This window comes from Mycetomoellerius zeteki, unplaced genomic scaffold (genome assembly GCF_001594055.1).
Source record: "Mycetomoellerius zeteki isolate Tzet28-1 unplaced genomic scaffold, Tzet1.0 scaffold155, whole genome shotgun sequence".
Classification (NCBI taxonomy): domain Eukaryota; kingdom Metazoa; phylum Arthropoda; class Insecta; order Hymenoptera; family Formicidae; genus Mycetomoellerius; species Mycetomoellerius zeteki.
Genome location: NW_017256500.1, coordinates 2593206 through 2614833, shown reverse-complemented (window position 1 = coordinate 2614833; position 21628 = coordinate 2593206). Strand labels below are relative to the sequence as shown.

Here is a 21628-nt window from a genome sequence, read left to right as displayed (position 1 = left end):
AACGAGCCGTCCAATCACAGCTCTGGGATATAATATCGAACTTATACTCCAGAGCTCTGATTGGACGGCTCGTTATTCCCTGTTGCCTGTGCCTATTGCCCGCGTCTATTGTGTTTCCAGCTTAAAGCGGGGAGCACAGACTCTTGCATAACGCATAACACGTAATGCATAAGAAAATGTACCAATCAAAGCCTTCCGTTTCCTTCCTTTCCATGAAATAAAGAATTCTGATTGATTGAATTTCTTATGCATTACATGTTATGCGTTATGCAAAAGTCTGTGCTCCCCGCTTAAGCCATATGGCGCGAGACATCATAGACCGGTATTCATAGGCTGCGTTCAGCAGAACGTTTGTTTTGCAACTGTTGGAAGTTTCCTTCGCGCTAATTGGATCATACTTTTAGATCTAGAAGAATGGTCCTATCTCAGCAGACAATCATAAAACGGTTGCAAAACTGTTGAGTCTGCTGAACGCAGCCATAGTCAAATCTTATTTCAAGACTGTCTTAAATAATGTCTTAGGGTGAAATCACACGGTGCGGGAAAAGACTGCGGAATAGAGACTACGTCATTGAAGCAACCAATCAGAGCTATTCCGAATAGCGCTGAATAGCGTTGATTGGTTTGTTCAATGACGCATTCTCTATTCCGCAGTCTTTTTTCACACCGTGTGATTTCACCCTTACTCTAAAGTCGGAATCAGACTACGCATTGAAGATTGAGGTTGAAGATTGAAGATTGAAATTTGATCAATAAGGACGAAGAAATTTTAATTCCTATTGTTTTGATTGGTCAAATTTCAATCTTTCTATCTTCAATCTCAATCTTCAATGCCTAGTCTGATTCCGGCCTAATGCGGCCTTCTGATTGGTTCGTGATATCTCAATATCGTTTTTAATTCTTGGAATTAAAGTAAATTAAAGAGTAAATTGAACCAAGATTTGTTAATCTTACATTGGTAAAATTCGGCCTATAAGATTAGTTAATTAGGACCTACTAATTTAGATTTTAGTGTTTATATGATGTATGTTTTACAGTATTATACTAAATTATTTATATATCTATTGGAATGGTAAAATTTTTCTTGCAATAAATATTTGATATTATATTTATTCTGTTTGTTGGCTGCAAACGTAATAAAGTCGACTATTGTCAATTTTATAAATTACAATACATGTATGTGACATAGAAAGTTTTTCCCTCCATTATTTCCTTTCCCTCCGTAAAAAGTACTTAATAATAACACCCTTCACATCCACAGATACGTCGCATACGCAACTGAATCCTAAAATAATAATCAGCGTCTGCTAAGATTCGCTTCACTGCGCATGTCCCAGAATCTTCCGACTTCCGATTCCGATACTGAAGCCACTTGGCTGCGCTGTGTTGGTTTGTCGGTTTAGTACACAGAGCGGTATGAGTTTGTGGAGCGGTGTTAGAAAAAGTCGCAAAAGATTTTTACGAACATGGTCGGCCTACTCTTCCACGTGCTCTACCTGCTGGGCAAGTGCATATATGATAGATATCGCGTCAGAAAAACGAGACTCTTGCCCGATGTCGCGTACGAAGAGGAATTGTTCAAGTACGATTACGATGCGCTCGACGATGATTCGGAATTGGAAAATACGTTGTGGTGGACACACAGGACAATAGGCAACTTTTATCCACCGGCATACATACAAAGATACTATGCGGTGATGACTGTGCTCAACGAATACAAAGGAAAATTGTGGAAGGTATCGATATCTTGTATACTTTCTTACAACAACGTAAATTACATGTGTTATTATAACAACACTATTCCCATTCAGTGTAGAGTTTGTATTAGGTCTGTTTTTTTATTGCTGCACTTTCTGAACTAGTACACACAGTGCAATAAGTTGAAGTGAAACAAACGTATGTTTGTTCCACTTCAACTTATTACACCGGTTCAGAGTACAGCAATAAAAAACAGATCTGTTGTCAAGTATTTGAGTAAAGCAGGCGGCACACGATGCTTGTTTTCTTGCTGGATTGCTAGCTAGAATAAATTCTTGCTTCCATATTGGTTACGATGCTGACATTGTCAATACCGCAGTCAATACAATGGCAAGATTCTAATCCAGCTGGGAACCCAGCAGAAAAACAAGCATTGTATGCCGTAGGCTTAAGTTCCTTGTTGTCAGCCACCTGTTTTGTACAAGGATCACCAGAGTATTGTATCTTTAAATATCTTGTTTATTTTAAATATATTGACATATATTGTTTCAAAATATAAAATTATATTAATTCCCATAACCTCTTATATTTATGATTGCATTTTTAAATTTTTTTCACAGATTGTTGACTGTGGGTGCGGCGAGCTAGGTTTATTGTTGTACTTGAAAGCGATACCTGAAGTGGAACAGATACTTTGTGTAGATGTGGATAGGGAAGTGCTAGAAAGATATAAAGAAAGAGGAGCACCATTAACCACAGAATTGTTGTCCTCTCGAGAAAGGAAGCTTACGATAGAGATTTGTGAAGGCAGTGTAACAGACAATGATGTAAAATTGAAGCATGCAAACGCTGTAATTTGCATTGAATTGTATGTTCTTATATTGCATGAACATTACTATAAAAGTTACATATATATATCTGTTATTTTAGAAAAATATTTTTTGTAGGATTGAACATTTATATCCAGATACATTAATCGATCTTCCTTTTAATATTTTTGGCTATATTAAACCAGAAGTAGCAATAATAACAACACCAAATGTGGAATATAATGTAGTATTTCCACATTTATCAGGCTACAGACATCCAGATCATAAGTTTGAATGGACAAGGGAACAATTTCAAGATTGGTAAGTAATTGTATAAAGCTTGAAAATTTACTTCATGAAAATTTAATTTTTATCATCTCTTTGTTAACAGGGCACAAAATATTGTGGTAAGGTATCCATATTATAGAGTGACATTTCAGGGAATTTGTAATGGACCTGAAGGCACTGAAGAATTAGGAGCATTAACACAGATGGCAGTGTTTCATCGAGTTTTACCAAGAAAAGATTCAAGACTAGAAATTCTAATTCCAGATGAATATATGCAGTTAAAAGGTCACCACTCATTATTTAATACAGTTGCTACGTATAAGTACTCTACAGGACGTGACATTCGTTCAGACGAACAAAAAGTACTGGATGAAGCGATATATTATATCAATTATTTATCCTATGATACAAATAATGAAGATGAATCCAGGATCTATGAAATATACTTGGACCGTATATTAAGCTTTATGACTAAATACACCATCTCAACAGAAACTCTGAGGTCGATTCTAACAGATGCAGGATGGAGCATTGTAGATCGAGAAAATGGACCAGTGGTGCTTAATCCTTCCATGGATTCTTATGATGAAATATCCAGCGATGATATGAACATAGAGGATGACTGGGACAATGAATATGAAGATTTTGAAGATCCTGATTCTACAAATGTAGAGAACATATGGGATTATGCAACTGGACCACCCATAAATGAGACAGCTGTAGACGAAAATGAAAGACATTCGTTTGAGCAAAATCCACATATTCAAAGTTGGCATGAAGAACCTAGTATTACAAATGAGGAAAATAGATGGGATTATGTAACTAATTCACCCATAAATGAAACACCTGCAGATGCAAATGAAGAATATTCATCTGAACAAAATCCATATACTCAGAATTTGTATGACAGTCCTAATTTTACAGATGAGGACAGGTGGGATTATGAATCTGGCATAAATGAGACACCTGCGTATATAGATGAGGAATATTCATCTACTCAAAATCTTCATTCTGAAAATTGGTTTGAAGAACATAATTTTACAGATGTAATGAACAGATGGGATTGTGAATCTGGTGATTCATATATAAATCAAGTATCGGATGCAAATGAAGAATATTCATTTGCGCAAAATCCTCATATTGAAAATTGGCATGAGGAACCCAGTATTATCATCCCTGAAAATTGCTCTATTAACCAAGAAAACACTTATTTATTTGATGGCGAAAATGATTTAGTAGAAGAATCTCAACCGTTAAAAGAGCCATATGCAACTAATGACGATATCAAACAATCAGGAGTTAGAAATGCAGAATCTTTAGTATACACTGAACGAGAATTACCAAGTAATTCAATTGTTCTAACTTTAAACGAAGTAGAAGTAGAAGCTCAAGTGACTGCTTCTGACATGTCCGCAGCAACACTCAATAACAGTTTGATATTAAAAACTTCAGATGATGATGTTATAGTAGAATCACCTTTATTACAAAATGATCAGATAAATCTAACTATGGAAGGAATTACGTTAATGTCAAATTTTCAATCACATATGTCTGTTTCACGTTCATCGACGTCACCAAGAACACTTTACTTCAGTTCTGAGATGAACAACTCTTTGCAAGATTTTAGTACATGTTATCAAAATGAATCATCAATCAACAATCAATGTTTATTGAACAGTACTTTTTATCAATCTGAAATGGCAACTGAAGCAGCTATGAATACAGAAGATTCTACTGCGATAGATATATCTTGTTTTAAAGAAAGTCTTCCAAAGAAAAATACACAAGACGAAATAAATTTTTCGTTACGTACTCCAGATAAAAATCAAATTTATGAAGATAATGATGCGACAAATGTGATGTCATCAGATGCTTATAGTTTTAATAATAAACCAAAATACACAAGTTCACCTCATACAAAAATGCCCACTACCCGTATTGTTAGTAAAAGTTTAAAATACAGAGAACTACCCGCAATGAATAGTAACGTTTTACTGGACACACCAGAAGAAATTAAGGAAATTATATCAGATATTATTGATAGTATTTTATTAAAATCTAGTCAGGAGTCTAATAGTAGTATCACAGAAACAATTAAACTACATGCTACTTCTTCGAGTAGTGATTTTACAAATACTTTAAAACACGACATAGGCTCTTCTGCTAGTAATAGCACACAGCAGCAAAGTTTGTGTTTAGAAAATAAAGAATTTAATGATATTGATAATTCCATCTCTACGGAATTAATACAAGGTACTAATAAAGAATTCACGGAAAATAGTATCAATCATGAATCTAACATTGTGAATGATATACAAAATGCAGATACATCCCACGTCTTATCAATAAGCAATGAGAATATTAATCATAAAGATGTATGTTGTACATTAGAAAAAACAGATCTGACAAAAGCACACTTAGAAAATGTGATTAGTGACATTGCACAGTTAAGCATAAAAAAAAAAGATTTAAATCCGCCTAAAGAGTTATTAAGTTCCAAGTCACAGAGTATTGGCAAATACTTTTCATCTGATTGTGCCAAAGAAATTAGCGTTTTAAGAAATGATAAGTTTGTACCTTGTAAAAGTAGTGAAGATACAAGTAATGTTTTCACGTCAGTACTGAAAAATGAAGAGAATGTTAGCACAAGTAAAGATGTATCAAATGCTGCTGGAGTGAATAATGTCGAAGTTAAGCCATTTTCTCCGCTTGAAACACCTCCGAACAGTTGGTCTCCTGAAATCATGGATTCTGGTTATCCAAATTCTGTTTCCGCGCAAGATATAACACCAGAATATGAGTTACCTAGCATAGCTCAGGATTATATACCAGATTCTGAATCGCCAAGTATTGCGGAAGCGCCAAGACTTGATGTCTTGGAACCGATTGAGGTAGAAAACGGCGATTTGGCAAATAATAACAGAGATGATGAAGGTAATAATATGATGGCTGTGGATGCTAATGATATTGAAAATTTACAACCACTAATTGACGTACTCGAAAACGATCTGGAGAATGAAAATGATATTTACGTAATGCAGAACGGTTTTCCTATATGGTTACTGAGGATATTGGATATGGCAAATCCGCTTGATATGCAAGCTCAACAAAATCTGAGAATTCCTGATGAGGCTGCAGGTAACTGTATCTTTCTATCTTCTTCATATTGTCTGCATATTTTAAAGATAATGTATTTATAATATTTTTATATTTCTAGACGATGTTAACTATGTAGGTCAGGATGAAGGTTTTGATAGTAGTTCTTCAGAGAGTGAGAGTGATGTAGCTTACAATGAAATGGAAAATGATAATGGACATGATAAATAAAAAGATTTTTCTTAAAGAGAAAAAGAGGAAGTAAAACATGAGCGTGATATAATTACAGCATTAAAGTACATCTTACATATCATTCTTCGATGCTCCTAACAAGTTTGCAGTGTAGGCTTGAAAAGTAAATATCTTAGAAAATATTCTTGCTTGCGTTTCAAACATAAAGGGTATTCTAAATCGGCTTGGATAATAATACGGTTTTTTATTTATTAAAATCAAACTAATAAATAACTACCTCTTTCTAGATATTTTAACATAATATTTTATGAAATATTTCAAGTCTATGCAATGTTTTATGTATTAAATTTTGTATCTAGGACTACATTGTATGTAGGACTACATTCCAAAATGTCCTCTCCAAAGAAAATTTTATTCGATATAATATAATAGTATATGTTATATTTGCTATATATTTCGAGTAAAATTTTCCTCGGAGAGGAAATTTTGGAATGTAACCAAAGCCAATCTTAGATACCTACTAAATAGATAAATTATGTTCATCCAGTATAACATTTCTTTTTATTCTGTGTATTGAATGTATTTTCTATGATATTCTCTTTCTCTCATTTGAATAACTACAAGAATTTTTCATTCCTGTATTATAAAGGTATGTTAAAATCAATGAGCTTTTCTCTATTATTATGAATATGAAATATTCTTGTTATTATTCAAATTATTACGCTATATCAGTCTTAACATGTTATACATACGCGTATATATGTATGTACATGTATGTTTGTACTGTACACATTGTATGTGTACATGGATACATACACACGTGTACGCGCGCGCATGCATGCATGTACGTATACATAATACATAAGTACATACATGTACTTAATATATATTCACATATCGATTTGTATGGGTGCATATGTATGTATATGATATATATATATTTACATACATATACGTACACTGAAAAAAATTTTGTTCATTTTTGATCCAATGAATGATCGTTAATCAATGTTCGATTTAATGTCCGACTTAATGTAGTTAATTCATTGATACAATAAAACTGGATTCATTTATACAACTATATATTCATTCTTGCAATGAATATATGTTAAAATAGTATAATATATATCTAGTAATAGTTTTATAATCTAAATCATTATGAGAATTCATTGGATCAATTTTCATTATTTTTTCATAATTCAATGAATATTTTATTGTATTTACATACAGTGTATATATGTGTATATGTATATTTTCTTACAATTTTATGGATTTTTTTCAATAGTTAAATATCTCTAATATAGTATTTCAATCCTTGATGTGATTTATGAAAATTTATCAATATGTTAAGTTTTGATAGAGTGTAACGTATATCTATGTGATATCTGGTAGATCAATAGCAAACGTGATAACTAATATTAAATTAATTTTTGTAATTGTTTGATAATTTCGTTAAAACTTCCTATCTAAGACTGAAACTGCATAGTTAAGTTCGCAGTGATGCAAAAACTTTGGATAAATAAAATCGATATAAAATTTGAACAAATGTTATGTTCTCAATATATTTTATCCTAATACAGGTAAACATGTACACATTATATGGCATAAAAGTTACGAGCTTCTTAATATTAAATATTTTACATGGAAACGTGATATCTTTCTTTATTTCAGTGGAATGAAATTACAGGGTATACAATGGTTTATACGTAGTTAGCCTAAGACTTTACACGATTCTGTTAATTAGACGATTTTGACTATTGTGTTTTTAGTATTTACAGAAATAAGGTCTTCCATTTTTCAATACAAGCGGTTATTCGCTAGAGTACAAGTCAAAGTGACCATAAACTTTGCTTGAAATCGTGTACATATTACTCGTTAATATAACTTCATTAAATTTAATTTAATAAAAAAAAAATACAATAAAAAAACGTGCGTTGACTCTTTTAAGTAAATTTCATAATATAACTTAATGGCACAAATATGCTTTAATTTTACATACATGCAGTTTTAATATTTTTTTGCATAAAGTTGTAATCTCTCTTTTAATTCTTTCTTGTGAATCTGTATAAATAAATATATCACACTTATATATAAGTAAATGGCACGACTTACGAAGCTAAGTTTGATAGTCAAGAAATGTGCTATAAGTGTATAGCAAATTTATTGTTGAAACATCTTATAATACTAGACAAAATTACACATCAATGGAATTGCATTTTTAAGTAGTGCCTTAATACCATAATCTATGGCTTTTAGTAACATTCGTCTTACTACAAATTTTATCAAAACAAAGTGCAAATTATGTAACTAAACAGTATTATAAATATCTCGCAACTACCGTGTAATTTACATGTGTATCTATTCTGCTACATTTTTATGATTAATATCCCATTTTTTATGGTTAAATGGGAAATTAAAATATACGTTTCGCGTGTTTATCAGTGTGACAAAAGTATATATAAAACTAAAATAGTGAAAGATTTTAATATCAAACCTAATGTATAGAATTAGTAGAATTATCGAAATATTGTGTCAGTAGAACTGTCAAGACTATATATACGTATGTAACTATCAATTACGTCAGTTGAATTGAAGTCATTGCAGAATATAGTGGGCTTAATAATAAAGATACATGGAAGAAAACGCATTCGCACTATTTTGGAATGTTATATTAATTCAGATAAAATTAGATAATGGAAAATCAGTTAATAGAAAAGTAAATAAAACAATTACCTCTGTTATGTAAATTCTGATTTTCGTAATCACGCATTTGTTCAGTAGAATTGTCATGACTATTGTTACTCGAAAATTACTGTACGTATAGATAAAAGTCTCTATAGCATTTTCTCCCTTTCATGCTTAGACTAGTTTCATACAAAACGTGGCATATGTACTTACTTTTATTTTCTATTATTGTAAATAATTTATCGTGTTTACGTACGTAATGTAATTCTTTTTCGATTTTTCTTCGTTAGTAACCCGCGTGGTGTTATGTAAATTTTTATATCGAGCACAACATTTACACATATTGATATAGGTAAAATAAAAGAAAGAAAAAAGAATAAATGTAAAAAATACTATAAGCGTTTATATACGCGTGTCGAAAAAAAGAAAAAAATCACAGAAACAAATCTACTTTTAAAAACGTAACAAAATTTATAACAATGATTTTCAATATAATATCAGCTGTTATGTAAATGGGGCTACCTGATCAAAAGCATTTGATACGCAATTCAATTGGGGAGCGTGACAAAGAATATATCAAGTTAACAAATAACAGTACATTAAATAACTACGAACATACATTATGTTCACATATTCGTGCCCGGCGCATGACTCCGAGATGTACGTATTCTTCTCCTAATGGCATTTTGTCTGCATAGCGAAAACATGAAAATAATATGATTTAATATCGAAAATTAGACTATCGTTCGTAAGCACGCACAGGAAGGGCATTAAAGTCATATCATGGAAGTAGATTGCACAAATAGTCACTTCATAGTCACATGGATATAAAAGATTCTTTTATATCATGCGACAATGGTCGCGTTCAGTAGACTCTATTGGGATGATCTAGAAGAATATACCAATAGCAGCGAGCGCTCACGGATCCGCTCCGCAATAATTGAGTATGTTGAACGCGATCATTGTGTCTTCTATCTTATCTCTGCTTTAAAAAATATTTTATGATTGACATATATTTTACTTGTTGACAGATATTTTATTTGTCAATGAATGTCTCCGTTTCATATCCATGCAACTATGTAGCAACTGCTTTACGAAATCTCATTTTATTTTCATATTCATTTCACTGTAGACGTGCTGTTTTTTAGGAAGTATATTGTACTTTGTACTTACTGCATCACACAACTTCCTTGAGACTATCGCGCGTTTCACGGCCACGAGAATGTATTAGATGGTGCAGATCACCTCCAGGCGCACTGTCGCGTCTCAGATCTCTTAGCGCGGTTGGAGCCATCGCTTCTCTCTTATTTGCCGCTTCCTTTATACTGGACAAGGTTTTGCTGAGCCACGGCCAACTATTTCGCGCGGCTTGCAGCTCTGAAGCGGTGGCGTGCAATTCATGTGTCAGATACTGTTAAATGATTTGCGTTAGAATTCAAAGATACAAAGTATCAACTGTGCAAAATGTATCCTTGTTCGCCCACCTGATTCCGGCATTCGGCCTCGACATGCGCTAATTTTGTCTGCGCTAACTCTAGCTCCAACTCACGTACTCTTTCCTGCACCCTATGAAGCATGGGATCTATTCGATTCTCCAAAGGATGTGCGATATCCGCCAATATGTTTGATGAGTCCATTATACATGTCCTACATTTTTCGCATTTCGAAACCTTTGCCTGAAATATATTGTTATCAGAGTCTGCTTGATAAACCTTTAACGCGCTATCAAAATTAAACCAGAGATTACACACCCGTAACTCGCTCAATGTTGTTTTCGCGGCGTTGTAATCGTCCTCCAAACGCTGGCAGATCTGGAACGTGTAAATATTTTTGCAACTCTCTGTAATACTTAATATCGAACCATACACGATATAATATCCTGTAAATACCTGCTTGTATTCGGCTATAATTACATTGCTTCTGCGGCTTTCAGCGTCTGCTCGAGCTACCTCACGCTGTAACATCTCCTTAATTTGCAGCAGTTCTGCCTCCAATCTTTGCTTTTCTTCTTCATTTCTGGCCACTGTACCGCGTAATTGCTCCACTTCATTACTGTATTCGTCAGCATTTTCCTGTGCTTCTACACGAAGGAATAAACAATTCTCTCATTTAGGTAAATTTAAAAGTTTAATGTATTAGACAATTAGATTATGTTTATATTACGTCGGATTTTTTTTTATGTTTACTCTCTTGTATAATTATAAATTTATAGCTATAAATTCCTAAAATTCCCTCCAAACGCATAATTGTATACAATGTTATTATAAAAGTTATTATAAATAGTTTTAAAAATATTTTTTCTAGAAATGCACTTTTATTTTTTTGCATAAGTTATACTTTTTTACTATAAAAATTTAATGTATTTTATCAGTCATATTTGATGTTGCTACATGTATCACAAACTTTTTATTTTGAACTGCACACGTTTCCTCTAAAGAAATTTGATAACAATCGCAACACAAGAGTAATTTCTGAGCATTGCACACTAAAGTATTATATAAGTACACTTCTCACTCTTCTTACTCTTCATTAGTTCTTTCGTTGCATGGCTCATACTTGCGTCACTGACACGTTAAAAACAGATGGTCCAAACGTAACTGACAGATATCGCGTTAACACGAACGGCCGACTTTGCTATATACTATAGGAAATGTGCTATGGCCAAATTTAAATTACTGATATAGCTGATATTGGATATCTTTATCTTGCTATATCTCAAATGACATTGTTGATAGCCGAAATTTCCACGTACACTTTGCAATCTCGTTATATTTTGGAACATTATAAAAAAAACAAACTTGACTGATAAAATATATTTATAAGGATGCCTTTATTATTCCTTGCACATATCCAATTAAGAAAAAATGAATTATTGCAAATTGTGATTTCTTGTGATAATAATTGATACACAATATATACCATCATATTGTTAACTATGTCAGCTCCAAATTTAAATATAAAAGACACATTTTCAATATATACACAGTGAAAGCTATCTGATGATTAGTCAGCCTATAGTCATGTTATTGCTTATCAGCTTACGCATACTTCAACGACCTGTGGTATATAGGATTAATTCAAACAATAGCTTTATAAAAATATTTTTACTTATCATTCCCACACACAGATATAATTTCTAGATAAGATATAATTTCTAGATAAGAAAAAATTTTCTTTATATTATAAACACATATTAAGTATATATAACTAATTATATCTCACTATTTTTATTCTTTTTGTTAATTGTAATCTAGCATTGTGATATTTATGAGTACTTTCCAGCAAGGACACAGTCAGACACTATGTAATACACTATGTAATCGTTTCATCCTTGTTTAACGTAGGCAAACAACAAGGATGTAATAATTCACTGTGTTACACTGTGTGTCTGACTGTGTCCTTGCTGGAAAGCACCCTATATTGCGGCACTACACTACTTCTACAGACATATGAGAGAAGTAATTAGTACAATACAAACAAGTGCTGACAATTTTGTTTGATGCGCCATGCATACCCAATATAGCAAGAGAACAAAAATGTGAAGGTAGGAAGTGCAGATGTTTACTAGATATTTATTAGGAATAGGATATTATCGGATAAAATAGGTAATTCACAAAACTAAAAGTACTCTGAGATGATTTATTTTTCACTAAGCAATAATAAATAATGTATAAATAAAAAGCAATACAAGAGGTCATAAACACAAGCGCTACAGCCAATAAGCATGGATTCTAATAACAAACATAATAACAGTTTTTCCAATAATGTGATGTCGTTAAAAAATAAATAATACTTTATAAAATTAAACTTACAATAAAGGTTTGATAACATGACATCTCCCCATCTAACGATATTAATATATTATATGTTCACAGCACACATATATAGCCATTGTAACACAACAGCGCAAGAAGAATATAATAATTCTACAATTTTCGACATGAGTATTTTATATTACGGAAGTTATATTTGATCAGTTGCTCATCAGTCATTATTCAATCAATAGAATAAAAAAATAATATATAATTAAATATTTTTAATGTCCTTAGAGTTTTCTTAATATCCAAGTTTCATTCTTTACTCATACGTATTTAAATAAATTCCATAATTGCGACAAATTTAAGTTTTACAATAAAAAAATATTAATCGATCATAATAATAAATCTATTAATCTGTCTGTTGTTTCTAAAGCTTTACACTCTACAAAATTACATTAATATCATTAATAATTATTCATTGTATATTTATTAATACATAATATTTTCATTAATAATTAATCAATCATTGAATAATACAATCAAGAAGTATTATATTAAATTGCGAGCTATTTGCAACAAATAAATGAAAGCAAACAGATTTACATGTGTAAAAAATAAAATTATTTGCATATAGCATAAATTGAGATTATTAAAATATTTTTATATTGAGAAATTAGACAAGTGCTTTTCACACATTAGTCCTATTATCTATTTGGAGATATTCTATTCTCTTTCTTTTTAATTTGGAGATATTCTATTCTCTTTCTTTTTAATTCTGATTAACAAATTTTTCATACTTTATAATAATCAAGATGTATTTTTGCCAAGTAGTGCACTACTCAAATTTAAAAAGAAAAAATAATCTGACAAACAAAACCACCACCTGACTATAAAATAATTTACAATTTTCACACACACATACACACACATTTCGTAGTTCTAAATATTGCTATATAGAGAGCCGTAAAGTTTTTATAAAATTTTTACTAATATGTTTGTTAATTTAAACAGCTATATATTAAATGTATATTTCTTTATGAGACTAGAAACATTATTTTATACTTTAATTCAAAAAGTATCAAGTTCTACCTCGTGTGTGTTTTGCTGAATTATTTACATGTAACTACGTTAAATATGCACGTGCACGCAATGTCCTACACATAATTAGATATATTTTATATTTAATATAATTAATATGTATATTATAATATATTCAATTATTTTTTTTAATAAATTTAATTTATTATATTACACTATTAATATTATATTATTAAAATATATAGCACAATATTGTTTCTATATATTTTAATTTAATTATATTTGATTTTAAATTAAAAAAGATCTTTTCTAAGAATTATAAAAAGAAAATTTCTACGTATATTTACGTTCCATGGCACAACCTAAAAACTCGTTGCATTTTATATGTAGTTTTATTAATAATAATTCTTGCCATGCAAGAATCTTTAACTCTTTGGTTTTAAACATAATATGTGTACGAATGTTTTTATATGTACCTAAAACTTATACCAACATTGACAACAAATTCACAATCAATAGGCAATGATTGCTGAATGTTGCTGAAATATACATAAAATGTATAATGTACAACACGATATACAGTGTTTCCTAATGAATTGATGGAATATTGTGTTTAAAGATGAACAGGGAAGTATGCAGTTCAAACATAGAATATAAAATTACCTTTCAATGTCATAAATTCTGCTTCATATTTCTTCAGTTTCTTTAACGTCACTGAACAAGCTAACTTCATAACATAGCGTGCAACTTCTTCGTTTCGGCAACGTTTTGGTAAGTGCACCCGGAAGTATTTCAATATGCTCTCAAAATCTAATTGTAATAACTCTTTTTTACAAAGCTGAAAAATAAAATTATTTTTTTAGCATACATATTATTTACGAAATAAATGTAAGAAAAATATCAATTAAATTAACAAAATAATTATATATTTCGAGATATATATATATATCATGAACTTTTTAAATTGCTTATAATAGCCTACCATCAACAAAGCAAGGGCGACTTGGAATAACGTGTCGAGTCCTTGTAAAAGAAATACGTCCAAGATATGAAAGACAAGATATAATGGAAATCTAGCAGTAAATAGAGTTAGAAACCATTGTGCGGCAAACATATGCGTTTCTACACCACGATCACAGAAATGCTTATAAAGTTCCGGTAATTGATCCTAGAAACAAAATGTAGCGAGTGTAGCTTCGTGCATAACTCACTGTAATATAAATGTTAGATTATTATATAAATTGGTCATGACTTACTTCTATTAAACGATTTAGTTGATAAAATCGCATGTAAAGGTTGTCAAATCTATCCTTGTATAAATCTCGAAGACCATAGTCGTACATTAATTTAACCAGAACACAGAATGCTTGTTCTTCGGGCATCTAAAAGAAATACCAGTCCATTCGTTATTGTCGATAAATAATTTACAAAAAGTTACAAAATATATCATCTGTAAAGAATTCAACTGCCACTTCAACAAAATCAAATTTCTATAAAACTATTTAGTAATTACTTACATGGAGTAACAGACTAGCAACTAAGAAACTGAGGCCCTGACAATACCCAACTTCTTCATCGTGAACAGCATATGCTTTACTTATTCTATATAAAGAGTCTTGTCCTAAACCACCTGTTTCTTTAAAGAAGTCATGGGCTGGAAATGTTCTATTAATATCCCTTAAAATTACGCTCTCACAGCTGCTCTCCTGTATATTTATTATCAAAATTCATGTTATATCTTTCAGAAAAAAACCATCAATCATTTTTTATTATATGAAATTAATAAATTATACGAAGTACTCACTTTCGTAATTAACATTCTATATTTGTCCATCATCTCTTGTGAATTGTCACAGTTACTCAGACGTTGCCAAACTTCACCGCGTAAAGCTTCAGGAATTCCTTGTTTTGTCAGTTTTATAAGAAGTTTTGGACGTTGCTCGTTAACTTGCCAACTATCTAAAACTTCAGCCCAACTAGCCAATTCATCTGCCGAGCAATCCTTCGAAACTTCGCCTGTACCACTTAACATAGGTTCATCCCCATCTATACGCAGAAATCAAAACGTTAGCAAATATATTTTTGTATTATTAAATTAACAAGACAATTCTTTTCCATATTGAATTTATATTACCTGAATCTATTTCTTCTTTAGGTGTAAGTGTATCAATACTAGTTAAAGAAGGCGATCTAATTAAAGATGCCAGATTCAGAGCAAGATTTAATCTGTTTCTATCTAATTCACCAGATGTTTCTATACTTTGTACTTCATAATGTATCTCTGTACCATCTCCAGAAATTACCTGTCATAAAAAAATTAATATAGAAATGAAAAATAACATATAAATATAACAAACTAATAAATACATTTATTAACATAATTTCTTATAATATATCAGATCACGCTCACCTCTTTCGAATTAAGATAAAATTGTTGCACAAGATTCCTTTTATTAAAATACCAAAATCTCTCGTTTTGCGGAAACACTTTAACTGATGTTTCTATCACAAATCTTACTGGCTCTCGAATATCTCTAATAACCAGATCGACGGCAATAGTCATGAAAGTTTTACCCTCTCTAGGAGTTTCTATATTAAGTGTCTCCAAAGCGGGATCCGCAGGATCCCAACGTCCACAAATATTGTAACACTGTTTGTCTTGCATTATTGGTCCAGTATTAACTTGCTGCAAAATTGTTGTAATATTGCGAACATCTGAGCTGATTATAGACATAAAATTAACTTGCTGGTGTGAATCTCTTTTTACCATCTCGAGTAGTCGCATATCACTGTGTTTAACATTTCGCCCAGGACTAACAAGAACTCCGAAACATCTCTCGACTTCAAGCGTAATGCCACCTTCTTTACTAGACACTTGCTGGATATTCAAACAAACTTGTTTTGCCACATTGCTTCGTAATTTAAAACAATTTCTATCCTTAGGGACTGTACTAAAACCACCTTTTCCATCTTCTTCTTTTATTTCCATAGTGACTTCAAAAATAAATACTCTAGAATTAACTTTTTCACCAACATTGAAACCATTAAAGTCACTGCCTGTTAAAGAACTTGTCATTGAACGTGGTATTCTGTGGAATGCTTTTGAAAAGCAGGCTGATACTTGTCCGACCTACATAAAATAATTATAAAGATATACATAATTATTAAGATATACATTATTTTATACATATTAATATTATATGTATATATACACATTTAAAAATGACAATAAAATATCTATCTCTCGTAATTTAATATATGTGCTTTTAAATGCTTTAATATCAATAATAAAATACTTTGTATACTAAAATAAAATTATAATGAATTATAAAATCAAGAGACGTAATTATAGAATCTATAATTATAGTTTTTATTTGCGTATATATGATAATTAATATAAAACGTACCGCTTCTGGTATATCACAGCGGAAAACATGACATTGATAAATAGCAGATTCTAAAGTATCACCGTGTGACCATGTAAAAGCAAAACATGCTGCACATGAACCAGTACTCTCACCACGTGCATAAAACAGAATACGTTGCACTTCATAACGTGCAATAGCTTGTTGTGTTGCTGCATCATATAAACTAAAAAAAAATTACGATATATATTACATAATTATATAATATATATACAGATAACCTATTTGTGCACCCACTAAATTTAGACTGAATTACTCACATAACTGAACCTTGAGAACTGTTCGGCACCGAAACGGAAACTCTTATTCCTAAAGTCAAGGACTGCTCTGCATTTAATATACTCATATTACGTTGGATTTCACTTTCTGATTTTGGTGCATTTATAGCAGCTGCTCCCAGATATGTAACACCATTGAAAATAGTGCATTCTTGTTGAACGTGCGACAATGTGTTTAATTCTGAACCACACAAACATACGTTTAGATTTTAAGTCTATCACATTTTTCTTGTTCTTCAGTATTCTTGTTTACAATTATGTCAATAACTTACCTTCCTCAAGATAATCTTCTGGTTTCATAATATCTTGCTTCTCCGATGAAACAACACAACTAACATCATAGAATTTACTGTGGCCTACTTTCTTCGTCTTCTCTTGATTTTGTTGACTGACACTCGTCACTTTGAACTCACTTCCTTCCATCTTCGAGTCCTCTGTCAAAATCTGTAGTTGTCACACAAAGTGGATATAGACATGTTATCTGGCAAGCCTATCCAAAAGTACTTAGCTTGAGGGCTAAATGTTTCTCCCTCTCCATTGTTGAGCGAAATAGAGAAAAAAAACAAAAAGAATAAGAGATAGAGTTCTACTCAATGACACATAGGATTAAGAAAGCTGACTGTTCTCTAGTGTTTATCCTTTTCTGTTTTCTATCTGTCTCGCTCAACGAAACTATAGAGAGGTGGGAGTATTTAGTTCAAGAGCTATATTTCGAATAGACCTAATCTGTAGCATTCATCTATCATGGATATAGATTAATGTTTATCTAGATTAGGGGCGACGCGATAAGGCTGATAAATGTACAGACCTCACGGAGATTATTTTGCAGATCTTCCAGATTACCGTTATTGGCAATTTTTAGCATAGGTGGTTCTAAGAGGGCTTGCTGCTGCTTGCTAGTACCTTTTTCATTCACAAATTCATATTCATCGCTTGTCGCCACTGATTCCATGGACTTTACACTCATACTATCCTCCATAACTAGGTCTGCAACATTGATATTCAATGAGCAAAGCTGATTTTTACAATTAGCAACAATCTTTAAAAGCATACATCAGTTTCTTTAAGATCTCTCATGTGCATTATATTTTTAATGTTTTTTTTCTAAATGTTCACACAATATTTTGTACATATCTTCAACAAATAAATAAAATATAATTTCAATGTATTTGAAATATAAGTTTCAATTAGATCGCGCGTATTTATCTCAAATTCATCTATACAAAGGACAACCTTATATCCTTGAAAAGATCCCATGCAGTATTTACAAACATCATTCTAGAACAGTGACAGTAAACACGTACAAGCCTACAACTTCCTCTCAAGAACACAAGTGATTGTGCGTTCCTAGCGTAGCCTAGTGTTATCTCTGACCCGGTATCCCTGGAAACGTCCCCCAGGCGACACGGCTGATACCAAGGGAGAAAAAGAAATCTCCTGCTGCTCCAGTTTAGACTTTCAGCCGCGTCACCCTCGTGCTCTGTCGACGCGGCCCATTAAAACGAAACGGTCCGTTCGTTCGTAATCAAACCCAAAGGAAGCCAATGGAGCGCGTGCCAGGTTCGCGTCGACGGCATCACCGTTGTGCGGTGAGCAACGCATCCGTTCGTGATCTCTCTCTTTCTATCTCTCTCTCTCCCCCCCTCTCTCTCTCACTCTCTCTCTCTCTCTCTCTCGTGATTTTCCTGATGTATTATTTCAGATGATGACAGATCACACGTATCCGCCCTAATCGCCGAGCTTATCCCGAGACGAAACGGTAACTCTTCGGATCCGTTCTCGAGCAATCCGCGACGCAAGAGACCAAGATAATTGCCTTCTGCGGCGTGAATCCTCCTCCCCTTCGATCCCGGCGTAGATCTTCGTGGACTTCGACTCGACACCGTCGGTTGCCTGCACCGTCGGTTGCTTCCTCTCACGTCTCTCCGGCGCGCGTCGCCGCGCCTCGCTTCGCCGATACAATCCGCACGCGTTTTCCCCGCGACGTGACGGACATTTACATGGCTCTCCCGTAGCGAGCGGCGCGCCTGACAGAAACGACGACGACGACGATGACAGTGGGATCAGCCATTCGCAAATATCCACGGCCCAGAAGTCTCTGGTAGGTAGGGATCGCTACTGATACTCCGAAACCGCGAGGAGCATGTCGATACTTTCCTCTCGATATAACGGCGAATACTTTGCAGAGAAATAGATAGATCGTAATACTCGACAGCGAGAGCTACTATATTCCGATAGATTGCATTTCAAAGTATTGCGATCTTGAGTTTTTTGGTATCGATACTCGCAAACGAATGTAGGGCGTATCGAATAAGGCACGTACGTATACATAGCCCTTTTTAATTTGTTGAATAGGGGCTCCGCGAAGAGATTCCTTTTTTTTTCTCAAACAGATTAAGCAGATTAAGCAGAAAGTAGGTATAAGTCAGTCCCAAGCTTTCTTTATTCTTACAATGGCAAAACACTTTTACATTTTCGTACATAAAAGTAAACTTCACATAATTTAATGTATTTCTGTGATTCATCCATGTAAGCAAAATGTACCATCAGTACATTACATTTAGCAGTTTGGTCGATAAATTCGAATACAATACTAGTATGATTGACATCATTTATATTCTCATTGTGCAAGTTTTTTTGCATAACATGTTGCATAACATTTGTATATTAATCATGATTTTTTACATTAATTTTATAAGTTATTATTAAATTCTGTAAAAACGGTGTATTTTTTTATATTATATCAACTAAACTTTTTTATATCTACGTATAGTTTCGAAACTGTAAACGGAAATAAATTGACAAATAATTATCCAAGAATGTTCAAAAGCTATTATAATAATATATAATATTACATTGCTATAATTTTGAAAAAATTGAATGAATAAATTTCATGAAGAATGGATGTAGTTTTTTCATCATTAAGATATTATTATGCTATGAGAATCGAGACAAATAAAGATTATTATATATCTATTATTTTTATAAAGATATAAAGATATATATTAATTATTTTTATCTTTATACTAACAATAAGCATAAATTACATTGGGAAAAACATTGTTACGGAACAAAGAAATTCCTCTTAATGAAAAGAATTAATTGAAATTATGCATGTATTTATTCTGATGTATGTTGCAAGTCATATAAAGATGTGTCATATAAAAAATTAAATTATATCAATTAATTATTTATTGATATAAAATTTTTTTGTGTGGCACGCAATATTTGAAAAATGTTTTATTTGCGATATGTTGTTCTAATTCGTAAAACGCATTTTTTATATAAGTTTTAATTCGCTTGATTAAAAACGAATTATCTATATATCTTTACAACATTAAAAAGAATGAAAAAATGAGTACTGAGAAACATATCGACAAATAATAATATTGTTATATTTTTTGTTTGTATCTGTTATCTTTATTTATTACTCGGCGTTTCGGTCTCAATATGAATATTATAAATATTTGTATTTGTAAATTGGCAATAATACGCATGGTGTCATTTAAACTTATGACAAATCGAATATTCTCATATAGGAGTTAACAACGATTCTCAAAAAATGGCATAAAAATATAATAGCGCCAATTATTTGAATCAATATGCGATTTAAGTAAAAAGTTTTAGAATTTAAATCATAAGTTTAAAAAAAAATATCATAATCAAGGAAAATTTTTAAATCATGTTTTGAGATCATCATACATCTTAATTAATCGAAACATTACTAACTTTCTAGAATTGAAAATAACCAAGTGATGACAAAATGTTTTAATTTATACTTATTAAGTTTAGATTAAGTGACAAAATTTCGTGTATTTCACTTAAAGATGTTTTAAGAAATTGAAGAAAGTTTCTCTTTACTTAGTTTTTAGTTAATATAGCAGGCTTACAGTACCAAGATATGTATATAATACCAGGATAAATGTAAGACTTTTAACAACATTTAGAGATTTTTTAAAGAGATTTTTTTAGAGATATCTAAAGAAATTGAAGAAAATCTCTCTTTATTAAGTTTATATAGCAGATATATTAACATATATATGAGTTAAAATCTTTGACATTAAGCTAAAAGGTTATACAATTTATATAAATGATGTGCATTTTATAATTATACATTATTTATAAAGTTAAAATATATAAAATATTTTAAATTACATGTATTTTATAAACATATATAACTGTATAATATTTAATATATAATTTTATTATACATATTCAATATATTTTAATAATTGTATATATATTCGTTGATATATTTTACAGTTCTTACTGATTTATCAAAAATTCATCTATGATTTTCTGAGAGTATGTACAACGGCGCCTTTTCCTACCCGAGCTAGGTACTTCACTGGGGACGCGTT

General features: G+C 31.7%; 2 protein-coding genes across 3 annotated transcripts; one reads left to right on the top strand and one right to left on the bottom strand.

Annotated features, from left to right (window-relative positions):
- Window positions 1–1282: 1282 nt before the first annotated feature.
- On the top strand, window positions 1283–6301 carry Hen1 (Hen1 methyltransferase). The gene is made up of 5 exons (XM_018445140.1): window positions 1283–1736; window positions 2319–2566; window positions 2646–2828; window positions 2899–5933; window positions 6013–6301. The coding sequence occupies exons 1-5, from the start codon at window positions 1467–1469 to the stop codon at window positions 6120–6122; spliced, it is 3846 nt and encodes a 1281-aa protein (XP_018300642.1). The 5' UTR covers window positions 1283–1466; the 3' UTR covers window positions 6123–6301.
- A 1824-nt stretch (window positions 6302–8125) lies between these two features.
- On the bottom strand, window positions 8126–18977 carry GAPcenA (GTPase activating protein and centrosome-associated). Of its 2 annotated transcripts, XM_018445074.1 has the most exons (18): window positions 18572–18977; window positions 18076–18254; window positions 17540–17711; window positions 17250–17448; window positions 16972–17155; window positions 16332–16694; window positions 15975–16250; window positions 15699–15867; window positions 15369–15610; window positions 15082–15270; window positions 14821–14946; window positions 14547–14732; window positions 14228–14402; window positions 10658–10848; window positions 10520–10579; window positions 10253–10444; window positions 9942–10179; window positions 8126–9458 (listed from the first exon to the last, which is right to left on the bottom strand). In XM_018445074.1, exons 2-17 carry the CDS (start codon window positions 18244–18246, stop codon window positions 9946–9948), a joined length of 3129 nt encoding a protein of 1042 aa, XP_018300576.1. In that variant the 5' UTR covers window positions 18247–18254; window positions 18572–18977; the 3' UTR covers window positions 8126–9458; window positions 9942–9945. The 2 variants fall into 2 exon arrangements, with proteins under 2 accessions (XP_018300576.1, XP_018300574.1); XM_018445072.1 differs by having other exon boundaries at window positions 15975–16694.
- Between the last annotated feature and the right edge of the window lie 2651 nt (window positions 18978–21628).